This window comes from Ictidomys tridecemlineatus, chromosome 16 (assembly GCF_052094955.1).
Source record: "Ictidomys tridecemlineatus isolate mIctTri1 chromosome 16, mIctTri1.hap1, whole genome shotgun sequence".
NCBI lineage: Eukaryota > Metazoa > Chordata > Mammalia > Rodentia > Sciuridae > Ictidomys > Ictidomys tridecemlineatus.
This window is the reverse complement of record NC_135492.1, coordinates 26,727,307-26,742,844: the sequence shown is the minus strand read 5'-3', so window position 1 is coordinate 26,742,844 and position 15,538 is coordinate 26,727,307. Positions and strand designations below refer to the sequence as shown.

Sequence of the window (15,538 nt, the reverse complement as noted above, 5' to 3'; positions counted from 1 at the left end):
GATTGGGTTATTTGTTATCTCATTGTCTAATTTTTTGAGTTCTTTATATACTCTGGATATTAGGGCTCTATCTGAAGTGTGAGGAGTAAAGATTTGTTCCCATGATGTAGGCTCCCTATTTACCTCTCTTATTGTTTCTCTTGCTGAGAAAAAACTTTTTAGTTTGTGTCCCATTTGTTGATTCTAGATGTTAACTCTTTTGCTATGAGTGTCCTATTGAGGAATTTGGAGCCCGACCCCACAGTATGTAGGTCGTAGCCAATTTTTTCTTCTATCAGATGCTGTGTCTCTGATTTGATATGAAGCACCTTGATCCATTTTGAGTTAACTTTTGTGCATGGTGAGAGAAAGGGACTTCAGTTTCATTTTGTTGCATATGGATTTCCAGTTTTCCCAGTACCATTTGTTGAAGATGCTATCCTTCCTCCATTGCATGCTTTTAGCCCCTTTATCAAATATAAGAAAGTTGTAGTTTTGTGGGTTGGTTTCTGTGTCCTCTATTCTGTACCATTGGTCCACCCACCTGTTTTGGTACCAGTACCATGCTGTTTTTGTTACTATTGGTCTGTAGTATAGTTTGAAGTCTGGTATCGCTATACCACCTGATTCACACTTTCTGCTTAGCATTGTTTTTTCTATTCTGGGTCTTTTATTCGTCCATATGAATTTCATGATTGCTTTCTCTATTTCTACAAGAAATGCCATTGGGATTTTGATTGGCATTGCATTAAACCTATAGAGAACTTTTGGTAATATCGCCATTTTGATGATATTAGTTCTGCCTATTCATTAACAGGGTATATTTTTTCATCCTCTAAGATCTTCTTCAATTTTTCTCTTTAGGGTTCTGTAGTTTACATTGTATAAGTCTTTCACGTCTTTTGTTAGGTTGATGCCCAAGTATTTTATTATTTTTGAGGATATTGTGAATGGAGTGGTTGTCCTCATTTCCATTTCAGAGGATTTGTCGCTGATATACAGGGATGCCTTTGATTTATGCATGTTGATTTTATATCCTGCCACTTTGCTGAATTCATTTATTAGCTCTAGTAGTTTCTTTGTAGACACTTTTGGGTCTGCTAGGTATAGGATCATCTGCAAATAGTGATAATTTAAGTTCTTCTTTTCCTATTTTTATGCCTTTAATTTCTTTCATCTGTCTAATTGCTCTGGCCAGTGTTTCGAGAAGTATGTTTAACAGAAATGGTGAGAGAGAGCATCCCTGTCTTGTTCTAGATTTTAGAGGGAATGCCTTCAATACTTCTCTATTCAGAATGATGCTAGCCTGAGGCTTGGCATACATTGCTTTTATAATGTTGAGGTATGTTCCTGTTATCCCTAGTTTTTCGAGAGTTTTGAACATAAAGGGATGCTGTACTTTGTCAAATGCTTTTTCCACATCTATCGAGATGATCATATGGTTCTTATTTTTAAGTCTATTGATGTGGTGAATAACATTTATCGATTTCCGTATATTGAACCAGCCTTGCATACCAGGGATGAATCCTACTTGATCATGGTGCACAATTTTTTTGACATGTTTTTGTATCCTATTCGCCAGAATTTTATGGAGGATTTTTGCATCTAGGTTCATTAGAGATATTGGTCTGTAGTTTTCTTTCTTTGAAGTGTCTCTGGTTTCGGAATCAGCATGATGTTGGCCTTGTAGAATGAATTTGGAAGTTCTCCCTCTTTTTCTATTTCCTGAAATAGCTTGAAAAGTATTGGTATTAGTTCCTCTTTAAAGGTTTTGTAAAACTCTGCTGTATACACATCCGGTCCTGGGATTTTCTTAGATGGTAATCTTTTGATGGTTTCTTCTATTTCCTCAGTTGATATTGGTCTGTTTAGGTTGTCTATATCCTCCTGACTCAATCTGGGCAGATTATATGACTTAAGAAATTTATCGATGCCTTCACTATCTTCTATTTTATTGGAGTATAAGAATTCAAAATAATTTCTGATTATCTTCCGAGAAGAGGAATAGCTGGGTGAAATCATTTTTTTCATTCCCAGATTTCCAAGGAATCTCTATACAGTTTTCCATGTTGTTTCCACCAATTTACACTCCCACCAGCAGTGTATGAGTGTGCCATTTCCCCCACAACCTTGCCAACACTAGTTGTTTGTCTTTATGATAGCTGCCATTCTGACTGGAGTGAGATGATATCTTAGAGTGGGTTTGATTTGCATTTCTCTACTTGCAAGAGATGATGAACATTTTTTAAAATATTTGTTGATTGATTCTACATCCTTTTCTGAGAAGTGTCTGTTCAGATCCTTGGCCAATTTGTTGGTTGGATTATTGGGTGTTTTGGTGCTTAGCATTTTGAGTTCTTTATATACTAGATATTGGTTCTCTCTCTTGTGTATGAGGAGTAAAAATCTACTCCCAGGATGTAGGCTCTCTGTTCACCTCAGATTTTTTTCTGAGAAGAAACTTTTTAATTTGAATCCATCCCATTTGTTGATTCTTGGTTTTAATTCTTGTGCTATAGGCATCTTATTAATGAAGTTGTGGTGACCTAGCCCCATGTGATGAAGATTATGGCCTACTTTTTAATCTATTAGATGCAGAGTCTCTGGTTTAAATTGTAGGTCCTTGATTTCTTTTGAGTTAAGTTTTGTGCATGGTGAGAGATGGGGTTTTAATTTTATTTTTTGAAAATGAATTTCCAGTTTTTCCAGAACCGTTTGTTGAAGAGGCTATCTTTTCTCCAATGCATGTTCTTGACACCTTTGTCTAATATAAGATAATTGTAATTTTGTGAGTTAGTCTATGTGTCCTCTATTCTGTACCATTGGTATACTGGCCTGTTTTAGTGCCAATACCATGCTGTTTTTGTTACTATTGCTCTGTAGTATAGTTTAAGGTCTGGTATAGTGATACCAACTGCTTTGCTTTTCCTGCTTATAACTGCTTTAGCCATTCTGGGCTTCTTATTTTTCCAGATGAATTTCATGATTGCTTTTTCTATTTCTATGAGAAATGTCATTGGGATTTTGTTCATAATTGCATTCAATCAGTATAGTGCTTTTGGTTGTATGGTCGTTTTCATAATATTTATTCTGCCTATGCAAGAGGAAGGTAGATATTTTCATCTTCTAAGGTCTTCATTGATTTCTTTCTTTAGGGTTCTGTTGGTTTCCTTGTATAGATCTTTCACCTCTTTCATTAAGTTGTTTCCCAAGTATCTAATGTTGTCTTTTTTGAAGTTACTGTAAATGGGGTTGGTTTTTTTTATTTCCTCCTTGAGGCTTTGCCACTGATATACAGAAATGCCTTTTTTAAATGTGTTTTAATTTTATATCCTGCTGCTTTGCTGAATTCATTTTTAGTTCTAGAAGTTTTCTGGTGGTGCTCTTGGGGTCTTCTAGGTATAGAATTGTATTTTCAGCAAATAGTGCTAATTTAAGTTCTTTTCCTGTAGTTATTCCTTTAATTTCTTTTATCTGTCTAATTGCTATGGCCAGTGTTTCAAGAAATATGTTGAATAGAAATGGTGAGAGAGAGCACCCCTGTCTTGTTCCAGTTTTTAGAGGAAATCCCTTTAGTTTTTTTCCCTTTAGAATGATGTTGTACTTAGGCTTAATGTAGAGAGCCAGTATGATGTTGAGGTATGTTCCTGTTATCTAAAGTTTTTATAATTTTTTGAACATGAAAGGGTGCTGTATTTTTTCAAATGGCTTTTCTGTGTCTCTTGAGATGATGATATGATTCTTAATTTTAAGTCTATTGATGTGATGAATTACCTTTATTGATTTCTATATGTTGAACCAACCCTATATTCCTGGACAAACCCCATTTGATCTTGGTGCACGAGCTTTTTAATATGTTTTTGTATTTAATTTGGCAGAATTATATTCAGACTTTTTGCATCTATGTTCATTCGAGATATTGGCCTGAAGTTTTCTTTCTTTCATTTGTCCCTGCCTGGTTTGGGGATCAGGGTGATATTGGCCTCATTGAATGAGTTTGGAAGTGATGCTGCTTTCTGTATTTTGTGTAATAAATTGAAAAATATTGGTATTTTGAATTTCTTTTTTAAAGGTCTTGTTTAACTCTGCAGTGTATCCATCTGGGCCTGGGCTTTTTTTGGTTGATAAGCTTCTGATGGCATTTTGTATTTTATCATTTAACATTGGTGTGTTTAAATTGTTTATGTCTTCCTGATTTAATCTGGGCATATCATATGACTTAAGTAATTTGTTGATGCCTTCAATGTCTTCTATTTTACTAGGGTATACATTTTCAAGATAATTTCTAAATATCCTCTCTATTCCTGAGGTGTCTGTTGGGATAATACCTTTTTATTATGTATGCTGGTAATTTGAATTTTCTCTCTCCTTCTTTTCATTAGCATAGCTAGGGGTCTGTCAGAGAACCAACTTTTTGTCAAGGTTTAATTGTTTCTTTTAATTCAATTTCAGTTCTAATTTTAATTATTTCTTGCCTTCTACTGCTTTTGTTGTTGATTTGTTCTTCTAGGGCTTTGAGATGAAGTATGAGATCAATTATTGACTTTATTCTTTTAAGGAATGAACTCTGTGCAATGAAGTTTACTCTTAGTACTGCTTTCATAGTGTCCAAGTGATTTTGATATGTTGTGTCTATGTTCTTGTTTACCTCTAAGAATTTTTTAATCTCCTCCTTGAAGTCTTTTGTAAACCATTGTTCATTCTATTGTACCAAATGGATTCACTCGTTGAACTGCTTATAGAACTTGAAATAATTCAAGTTTGTCTTTTTTCAAGGTGGAAGTGTCACTTTACATGTCTCCAAACATTAATATTTTATGAATATTTTACACATTGGGAATGTTTCATGGATGATAATAGAAACTAATTGTATTGGGGATCTCAATCTATCTCATGGATAGTAAGCAAAGAGAATAGGAACCAGACTGTTTTCACAAGCTTTTTTCTATTCTTTTTATCTACCTTTTGCACAATCACCTTCTGAGAATATCTCTGAGAAGTCTAATCTGCATCTGGAATTTCTGCCAAATTTCACATTCACTGATGGCAGAAAAGTTAGGAGTTGATCTTTTATTCAGTGCTTGGATTATGGTATATATATATCCTTATCTTCACTTTGATATAGAATATATATATATATATACTTTTTGGACTTATGTATTTTCCTCTGAATTAGATAATGCGAAATATCTTATTACATAATTAAAGTCACTCTCTTAAATGACAGTCAGTTCTACTAACTCTTAATTCATATTAAAAACTGAATAAAGGTTTGGTCCATGTTCTATTGATCTAACAATTTTTATTTCAGGAACCATTGACATTCGGAGATGTGTCTATTGATTTCTCTAAGGAGGAATGGGAATGCCTGGATCCTGCCCAGCAGAATTTATATAGAGAAGTGATGTTGGAGAACTACAACAACCTAGTCTTTGTGGGTGAGCATAACTTTTCTTCAAAATTCCTAATTATCATTTTTTAGTTTTCTTCACTTGAAGTATATCTTTGGGAACTTCTCCACAAGAATGTGTGGCAGATTTTTGCTTTCAATAAAGAAGATGGGGTAGTTCTTGGTAATGACAAGATAATGTTAATGATGTTTATTTTCACCCTTAATGTTTTCCTTTGGTGTCATGATATATGTCTTTTACTTGACATATGGTTGACTTAGAGGAATGCACTGATGTCAAATACTGTGGCCCACATATTGCACAGGACATAGTTGAGGTAAAAGAGGAAGCCTAAATTTGAAAAGTTTCATTGAGACATTATTCAGCAGAAAATATTTTTGAGAAGCTTTGAATTCTTACTCGTTATTATAGAAAAACGTGTCCTGTGTTTTGTGCTTTAAAATTATGTAGTATCCTGCTTTTCCTCCATACATTCAAATTAACAACAAAACACTCCCCTTGCCTTGTGTCAATATTATTTGACACCTCTTCCATAATTTAAAAAAAATATTTTTAGTTGTTAGTGAATTTCCTATTTATCCATATATGGTGCTGAGAATTGAACCCAGGGCCTCACACAAGCTAGGCAAGCTCTCTAACACTACTCTACAACTCCAGCCCTGCTTCCATTATTTTCATAAAAGTTTTGCACATTTCTGTAAACATCTAGGTCCACACATTGTAATACATTACTATAATAAGTCAGTTTCTCTTATCTTCTTTGTACATTTTTTCATTAAAATTTTTTTATCAGTGTTCTTTCTGATATGCGTAATGGATTTTCTGTGAAATATCTGCCATGGAATGAAGGTCAAGTTGGACAAAGACTGCTTTTTTGAGAGATGGTGTAAGTTTAATTTGAGTGAGAGGATTTGTAAAATAATACATCTGTGGATATGTACAATTTAGTTGTTTTTTTCTCTTTTTTTAAATTGTGTACAGTAGGTTCCATGTTATAGACTGGGTTTCCTCATATCAGTTAATTGCTTCACAAACTAAGATATCTCTGATTCTTGTTTGTATTGCCAAAAATATTATATGTGCTTTTGCTTGTATAAATATTAAGCCTCTTTTGTCCATGACTGTTGTATTTTATCTTGATTGGCTTTTCATTCTGCTCATGTACGTGGAAATTGAAATTTTCTATGTGTAATTCTATTGGGGATTGATGGCTGTGATACTCTCATGTGGAATTATATCCCGAGCTCCTTTTCACTCATATTTGGAGAGAGGTTCTCATTAAGTTATTGAGGATGTCTTTAATTTGCAATTCGCCTGCCTCAGACTTCCTAGTACCTGAGATTACATGCATGCTCATCATTTGTATATTGATGAGCTTGTTCTTATTTATAGGATAAAGACCACATTATTTTAAATGTAGCTTTGAGAAATGTTGCAATTCTCTTTATCTTTTAATTTTCAGTGTAATCAAAACCACAAAGTAAAACTTACTGTCTCAAAATTGTAAATATACAGTTCAGTAACATTAATTCAAAATGTTATGCAATATATCTCTACAAAGTTTACATCTCAAAAAAAAAATACCACAATGCCTAGGAAGCAAGAACTCATTTCTATCTCCTCATCACAAATCTATTCTCTTTTGTTCAGAAAGCTTCTTTTAGTTTACAGATGTCAAGTTTATAAAATTCTGCAGTATTCTTTCTGTGACATTTCAGTTAACCTAGTGTACATACATTTTGTAAAATATATAATTAGAATAAATTCTTTGACTTTAAAGTTCTGTAGTTTCTATATTTCTATATGGCTCATTGTTCTTTTCAAGGGATATTTAGTTTACGTTCCCCATGATGGCTCTGTTGAATAACAATGTAACAACACTGGTGTGCAATGTTTTTAATTTGTTATTGATGTGAGGGATTATTGCCACACTCACTGAGAACTCTGTCTACCTGACTCCATGTTTGCATTTACAAATGAATGCTGTAAGTTTTAATATATATTTTTTTAGCAGGAAAATAGTCTTATTTGTATTTTGGGGGATATTCATACAATTTAAAGGATTGATTTGTCTGCAAAAAAATTAACTATGGGAGGTTGATAAATACTACATGGAGCCTCTAGTTAACTTTAAGTAGTGTAAACATCTTTAAATTTAATCTTTCAAATTTGAACAACAGCATACAAAAGGTTGTTCCATCAAGTGACACATATTTAGGGATTTTTGAAAATCCCTACCACTTTTAACTTCAAATATTTATTCCATGTTGGTTACAAAATAACTATCACTTAAATATTTATTAACCTTTGTTTTAATATATAAAATTGATCTAGCCAGCATAATATCCCACTTGTGATTAAGAACAGGGATTCTCTAAGTCTATAGTAGATTCAAAATATTTTCAAAGTCTTATGCTTTGTGATTACCATTTGGCTTGACTTTATTTCCCTTTTCAGTAAGTGGGGATTGATGTCTCTTAGTATTTCAGTGATTCTTTGTTTTCATTAAACCCTCTCGGTGATTTCTTTGTGTTTTTGGGAAGTATTAAGTACATAGCGAATGTATTTACTCTTAATTCAGAACCTAGGGATAGGGTCCTTTTCTCTCTTTGCCTCTTTTCAAAGTTATTTTTAATTTAAAATGTCTTCTATATCCTATAAGTGTCTTAAACTATGTTTTGTGTACTATAATTTAGACAGCCCAGTTTTGTTTGATCACTTTTGTATGTGTCATTATTATATCCTTTTGCTTTCATTATGTGTGTGTTATTAGATTTAGAGTATCCTGTAGACAATGTACAGTTGCAATATTTAGAGTTAATTCAGATATCCAAGTTTTGTTTTGATCAGAATTTTGTAATCTTGCATTTGTCAGCAAAAACTCTAAAAGTGAAGAATCTCCTCCTCATACTTTGTATGAGTATGAACTTGACTTCACTTTATTAAAAAACTGAATACATTTATGTGACCTTTTAAAATTATATTATTGTCACAGTTATATATGCCTATTAACAGTATTGTTGTTATGCTTTTTTCTTTCAAATTCTATTGAAAAATTACATGTTTGGGGACCCATCATTACAATAAAATAGAATTGTTTTTGCCAAGAAATCTTTAAAATTTTATATGACTTATGATGCTGTGCACTTACATTTTATTATGAAGGATTACCTTTAGTACATTTTGGAGAACAGATCCAGTGTTGATGAATAGTGTGTTTACTTTTATATGTTTAAAGTATTCATTTTCCTTCTCTTTTGAAAGGTAGTAGCTGTAAATATAATTTTTTGGTTGATAATTTTATTCTTTTATCCCTTGAATATAGATAGACTCGAATTTTTTCATGTGTTGTGAGGATTCGAGTAAGGATTTCACAATTATATAGTTACACATTTCTAGGTGACCCATCTTTTTCTATTGAATGCTTTCAGTATTCTGAGTTTTTAAACTTGGATTAAAACCTACTTTGAGTCTTTACAACTTGGAGAAAACTGAGCTGCTTGGATGTTTCATATTTTCTATTTTCTGAGATGTGTTTATTAGTACTGGAAAGAGAAATAAAGGGCGATTTAGCACTTTGCATTTTTTACTTTGGCCTTCAAATTTTGATGCTCTAGCTCAACCTCCTATGTTGCTATGTACAACCACCCCTGACTCTTTCAGACGTTTTCTAAAGAAAGTCTTTAAACATACATTTTCTGCTTATTACTGTCAACAATTCTTGACTAATTTTTATTCTGTTTTTTGTGTGTTGGTTTAGTTCAGTAAACTTGTTTTAAATGATAATTAACTATTTCCTTTGAGTGATTCATAACTTTGCTTACAGTTGATTTAGCCATGATATTTTTTTCTGTTGGTAAGCAGGAACCCCTTTTTGAACAGTCACCAAATATTTACATGTTTCATATTTTTATCTCTAATGAAACAGAAGTAAGTTGGTAGATTTTTAAAATATATTCTAAAGGAAAAAATCTTTGTGTAACACATTGTATTTTTTTCTGCTATATTACTCTCCATAATAATGTACTCATCTTGGATACTGTGAACACAAAGATGATTAGGAAAATCTTCAAAGTAATTTTCCTGTGTGTATTTTTATTTGATTTATATATTTCTACAGTAATGATGGACTTGGATTTAATAATCCACTCTGCTGCTGAAGTTATTTTTTGCTGTGATTTCTTAGGTTTGCAAAATATACTCAGCCCAGTACACTAAGTAAACATGTTTATTATTTTTATTTATTACAGCCATGACTTCTCATCATCCTCAGCAAATTTTACCAGAGGAGGGAATAAAAGAGAGAGAGGGAAGATACGGAAAGTGTGACTTTGACTATATACAACCACGAAAACAATGGGAAAATATAGGTGAGAATAAAGTTCAAAAATTGTATTATAATAGACAAAATCAATCAGTAGTCCCTATTTATGATAAAAATTTTATGGTCAAAATACACCAGAGAAAATTAATACCTGAAACAAAAATTCAATGTATTCCAATTATTTTGAGGAGTTTTATATGTATTTTAAGAATAAATCCATAGCCATTTTTAAACTGAAAGACAATGTGGAAAATTTGAAATCAAATCCATGCATCAGTTTTTAACTTGGCCAATTATAAAAGTAGCACTGAGTTAAAATTCCAGTCAAACATGTGCACAGAAAAGATACTTCTAAAAGTGAACCTTTTGGGAGTTTCTTTATAAAATATTCATTTTTCTGAAACAAAAGATGAATTTCTCCTAATGCCCAAATGGACAAAATATTGAAAATTGTAGAAAAATTTCGAATTCCCCACTATTGCTCAATGACAATTCTGATACAGATTTCTGGAAAGTGCACTATATAGATAATGCTAGAAGTAACACATTAAGCAATGTCTCTACCCTGAGTATGACCAGTATATTTACATTGGTGATAAAAATTATGAATATAAAGAAATCCTAGTTCTTTTCTAAAGAAAATTTACCAAGATGAAAAATGTAGGAAAGTCTTGCTTTAGTGATCAAAAACTAGTATTCATTAAAATATTCTTAGCCAAGACAAAACCTGCAAGTGTAAGATATGTGAAAGGGCTGTTTACCACAGTGCAGAGTTTGCTTAATACAAGAGAATTTATAGAGAAAGAGAGCCCGATAAGTATAGAAGATATTGAGCAGGCAAATGCTTTGATATATTTTTTTAAACACAGCAGATAGTATGACAGTGATAAATTCTACAAATTTAAGAATGTGAAAAAACTTTTAGTGAAAAGTTACAACTTGTTTAGTATCAGAGGATTTATACTGTAAATGTAAAAAGTTTGGGAAAGACTTAAAAAGGTTTTCAACCCTTACTCAACACCAAAATATTTAATCTGCAGAGAAGACCTACCAATGTGAAGAATGCAACACACGTAAAAACCTTACTCAACATCACAGTGTTCATACAGGAGACATGCCATGCAAATTCAAAAAATGTGACAAAACTTCTAATAAAAGCTCCAATCTTATTTGTCACCAGTGGACACACCCTGGAGTTATGCCCTACATATGTAAACAATTTTGCAAAGGTTTCAGTCAAAAATCAAGCCTTAAAAATTACCAGAGAATTCATACTGGAGAGAAGCCCTTCAAATGTAAAATGTGTGGCAAAAGTTTTAATATAAACTCGCATCTTGATCGCCACAACAGGATTCATACTGGAGAGAAGCCTTACAAATGTAAATTGTGTGGCAAAAGTTTCAGTCAAAAATCATCACTTACACATCACCAGCGAATCCACACTGGAGAGAAGCCCTACAAGTGTAAAGAATGTGGCAAAGCTTTTAATAGCATCTCACATCTCTATTGCCACAACAGGATTCATACGAGAGAGAAGCCCTACAAATGTAAAATATGTGGCAAGAGGTTTAATCACATATCATCACTTACTCAGCACGAGCGAATTCACACTGGAGAGAAGCCCTACAAATGTAAAGTGTGTGGCAAAAGTTTTAATACAAACTCAATTCTCTATTGCCACAACAGGATTCACACTGGAGAGAAGCCCTACAAATGTACAGTGTGTGGCAAGAGTTTCAGTCAAAAATCATCACTTACTCAGCACCAGCAAATCCACACTGGAGAGAAGCCCTATGAATGTAAAGAATGTGGCAAAAGTTTTCATCATAAAATAGTACTTACTCGGCACCTGAGAATCCACACTGGAGAGAAGCCCTACAAATGTAAAGTGTGTGGAAAAAGTTTTAATACAAAATCACATCTCCATTACCACAACACAATTCATACTGGAGAGAAGCCCTACAAATGTACAGTGTGTGGCAAGAGTTTCAGTAAAAAATCATCACTTACACAGCACCAGCGAATCCACACTGGAGAGAAGCCCTACAAGTGTAAAGAGTGTGGCAAGAGTTTTAATCACATATCATCACTTACTCAGCACCAGCGAATCCACACTGGAGAGAAGCCCTACAAATGTAAAGTGTGTGGCAAAAGTTTTAATACAAACTCAATTCTCTATTGCCACAACAGGATTCACACTGGAGAGAAGCCCTACAAATGTACAGTGTGTGGCAAGAGTTTCAGTCAAAAATCATCACTTACTCAGCACCAGCGAATCCACACTGGAGAGAAGCCCTATGAATGTAAAGAATGTGGCAAAAGTTTTCATCATAAAATAGTACTTACTCGGCACCTGAGAATCCACACTGGAGAGAAGCCCTACAAATGTAAAGTGTGTGGAAAAAGTTTTAATACAAAATCACATCTCCATTACCACAACACAATTCATACTGGAGAGAAGCCCTACAAATGTACAGTGTGTGGCAAGAGTTTCAGTAAAAATCATCACTTACACAGCACCAGCGAATCCACACTGGAGAGAAGCCCTACAAGTGTAAAGAGTGTGGCAAGAGTTTTAATCACATATCATCACTTACTCAGCACCAGCGAATCCACACTGGAGAGAAGCCCTACAAATGTAAAGAATGTGGCAAAAGTTTTAATCAAAAAATATTACTTACTAAGCACCTGAGAATCCACACTGGAGAGAAGCCCTACAAATGTAGAGAATGTGGCAAAGATTTTAATCAACAATCATCACTTACTCGACACCAGAGAACCCATACTAGAGAGAAGTCCTATAAATGTGAAGAATGGCAAAGCTTTTAATATTGAAGATCACATATTACTAAACATTATAGATTTTATACTGGAGAAAAGTTTTACAATGAAAACATTGCATCAGTGTCTTTAAGGATAAATTAACCCTATTTCACAGTAGTTCAATACTGTTTCACACCAGAGATATGATAGCACAGAAATCATATAAATATAAAATAGGTGACAGAGTCTCCAATAATTGTTCACACCCTACTCAGCACCTCAGAATTCATACGAGTTTGAGGACATGTGGAAAAATTTTTGTAAAGCTTTTGGCCATTAATCCAACATTTTTAATACACTGGAAGATTTATAGCATATAGAAACCCAAAGATTGTGTCTAAGAATGTATTCAAATTTTCAACATTTTTTAATTACTGACCTCATATCTGTAGCTAATGTGGAGTAGCATTTGTCTAAAGTGTGTACCTTAGATAACAGCAAAATATTTACAAAAACGCCTTGACAAATATAAAGATTGTAGTAAGTTTCATATCTATAGCCCATCCCTTGAAGTATTTGGGACCTAGGAGGGGAAAAAATCATTTAAATGTAGAAAATGGGTAATTGCTTTTGACATTTGCTGAAAATTTTCTAGAATCTTTAGCTGATATTGTAGAAATAAGGAAATACAAGTATAGAACTGTGCATCCCTAAAAGGATATAATTTTAGTATAAATCAACAATTACTAAAGAGTCTCATTTTTCACAACTGGAGAAATAATAATTCTCAGAGTTGATTATTTCAGAAGTTTCTTAAGATTTATATGAAATTTAAAATTTAAAATTTTCAGAGCCCTTTAAACTTAGGGGCACTTAATCAGTAAACCACATCCTCTGATTTTTTTTCTTTTTTATTTAGAGATAGGGTTTGCTCTGTTGCATAGGACCTCACTAATTATGGAGCCTGACTTTGAACTTGCAAACTTCTCACATCCCTAGGGTCACAGCATGGTTCGCCATGCCAGTTTTACAGAGCATTTTTACTTATATTTCATTACAGATGCAATTTGTTGCTAAATAAAGTGTGAATTTCTTAATGTAAACCTTGTCATGCATTTAATGATGTTATTAGGTCACACATCTCCCACGATTCACTTTGCTAATGGATCGATGCAATAGTAAAACATTCTGTTGGGTAAATAATGCTATAAAGTCTCCATTAATTATTTCATATGTTTAATCAAGTATTATTTGGAGAATATTATTCATGTAAATTATATACTCTCTTGTTTGTAATTATGGGAAAATTAAGAGAGTTATAGGAAGGACCTAGAGATACTAAAATAATTCCCAGATATCCCTAGTTTGAATTATGAGTTTAACATTTCACCTTATAGAGTAGCAGTACTCCCTAAGGGATCTACAACTCTGGAGAGTTATACAAGCTCCCAATCAGGGAGAGGAGAAAGACCCAAGAGACTAAGAGCCAATGTGCATAGTGCGTATTCAGGCAATAAAGGAGGATTGCTGAAGGGGGAAATAGTCTTAATGTTTCCTGGGGAATCCACATGGTCCATAGGCCCATCCTGACTCTTGAACTGAAGAAACCATGCAGTTCCTCATGAATTCTATGACGTTCATCACTGAGGTGACTATGCTCACCTCTAGTGTAGGAAAAACATCACAATTTGGGACCACCTCTTTAGTTTTGAATACCTAGTAGAAAATTTAACTAGAAACATGTAAAACCATGACTGTAAAAAGATAAAGACATTCTGTAGGAGCATTTATGCCCGCACATTCTTTATTTCATTATGTATTTTGATTTTGTAGACCCTTTGGTTCTTCTTAGTAATTCAGAATATAATGTTTGTTATACTTATTGGATTATATCATAGATAGTATGTGTCATGGTCTCCCAGAACCCTCTGCAACCCAGTAATTATAAGATCCTATAAACTAACCATGTCCCTCCTCAGATCTTATAGCTCCAAGAGCCCATGACACCACAGAGAGAGAAACAAATTTTGATTGAAATAAACATTAGACTCATCTACAAGTCCTGTTCAAAAAGTAAAAATAGAATATTCTCTTCATATGTGAGCCTTTTGGGTCAACAAAACACCACCCACCAACATTTCATTTAACTTTATTTGGGAAAATAACTATTGAAATATAATGATAAGTTCTAGGAGAATAATATTCACAAAATTCTTTATTCCAAAGGGTAAATCTCTAGGTTTCATGCTTATCTCCACATTATTTAATGCAGAAAACTGGCTTCATTTTACATATGAGGGTTTAAACTCTTTATAAGGCCAGGAGGGAAGATTCAGTCCTAGAAATCACAGGAAAATACTAAAGATCTTCCCTTTTCTTGTTTGAATAATGTCTGAAGTCCTTGATGAAACAGATAAAGAATGCTGATTTCTCAATGCATCTGGCTAGGTGGCTCACTCATTGGAATCCTAATTTATTTAGTCATCTCAAGGCTATCACTCGCTCCTCTAGGATCTGACCTGCTCTTGGGAGGACTTGGTGTTCTTCAGGGGATCATCAGGTCATGCAAGATGATGGAATGAAGTTTTCTTTGTTCTAACTTATATTTATTTGGCCTCACTTTCAATAAAAGTTAGAACAAGACTTCAGACTCTCACCAGTGGAGAGGATGCTCTGCCCAGCACTTTCCAGTCAGGACCCTGAAAAGCTCTTTGGGACTCCCCAGTGCATAGGTTCAGTGGTTGGGTTTTCCTAGTCTGGCAATACAGTTGCTTTTGTCTTTCACTTTTGCTTTCTCTCTTGCTTTCATAGTATTACTCAAAGAAACACTGTCTTGTGTGATGAGTGTGTCTTCCTTATCTATTTAATCTGACCTGCCAAGTTGAGCAGCTGCCCACATACTGAATGTCACAAACACATGTATGTGTTATCTAATCAGTAACTAGTGTGTCTTTCAACTGCATGATTTTTTATTGCACGAGGGAGGAAATTGAGAATGCTTTCTCTGAGTGCACACAACACTATTTATAGTATTCATAACACTGCTATGTAATATTTCCTC

At 33.6% G+C, this 15,538-nt stretch overlaps 1 protein-coding gene across 1 annotated transcript in view; it reads left to right on the top strand.

The window, feature by feature from the left end:
- LOC144371271 (uncharacterized) overlaps positions 1–12,543 on the top strand; it is a 41,898-nt gene extending 29,355 nt beyond the window's left edge. Inside the window, 2 exon segments of the mRNA XM_078033678.1 lie at positions 11,147–12,212; positions 12,215–12,543. Of these exon segments, the coding sequence (XP_077889804.1) occupies positions 11,147–12,212; positions 12,215–12,543 (1,395 nt within the window).
- The last annotated feature ends 2,995 nt before the right edge of the window (positions 12,544–15,538 follow it).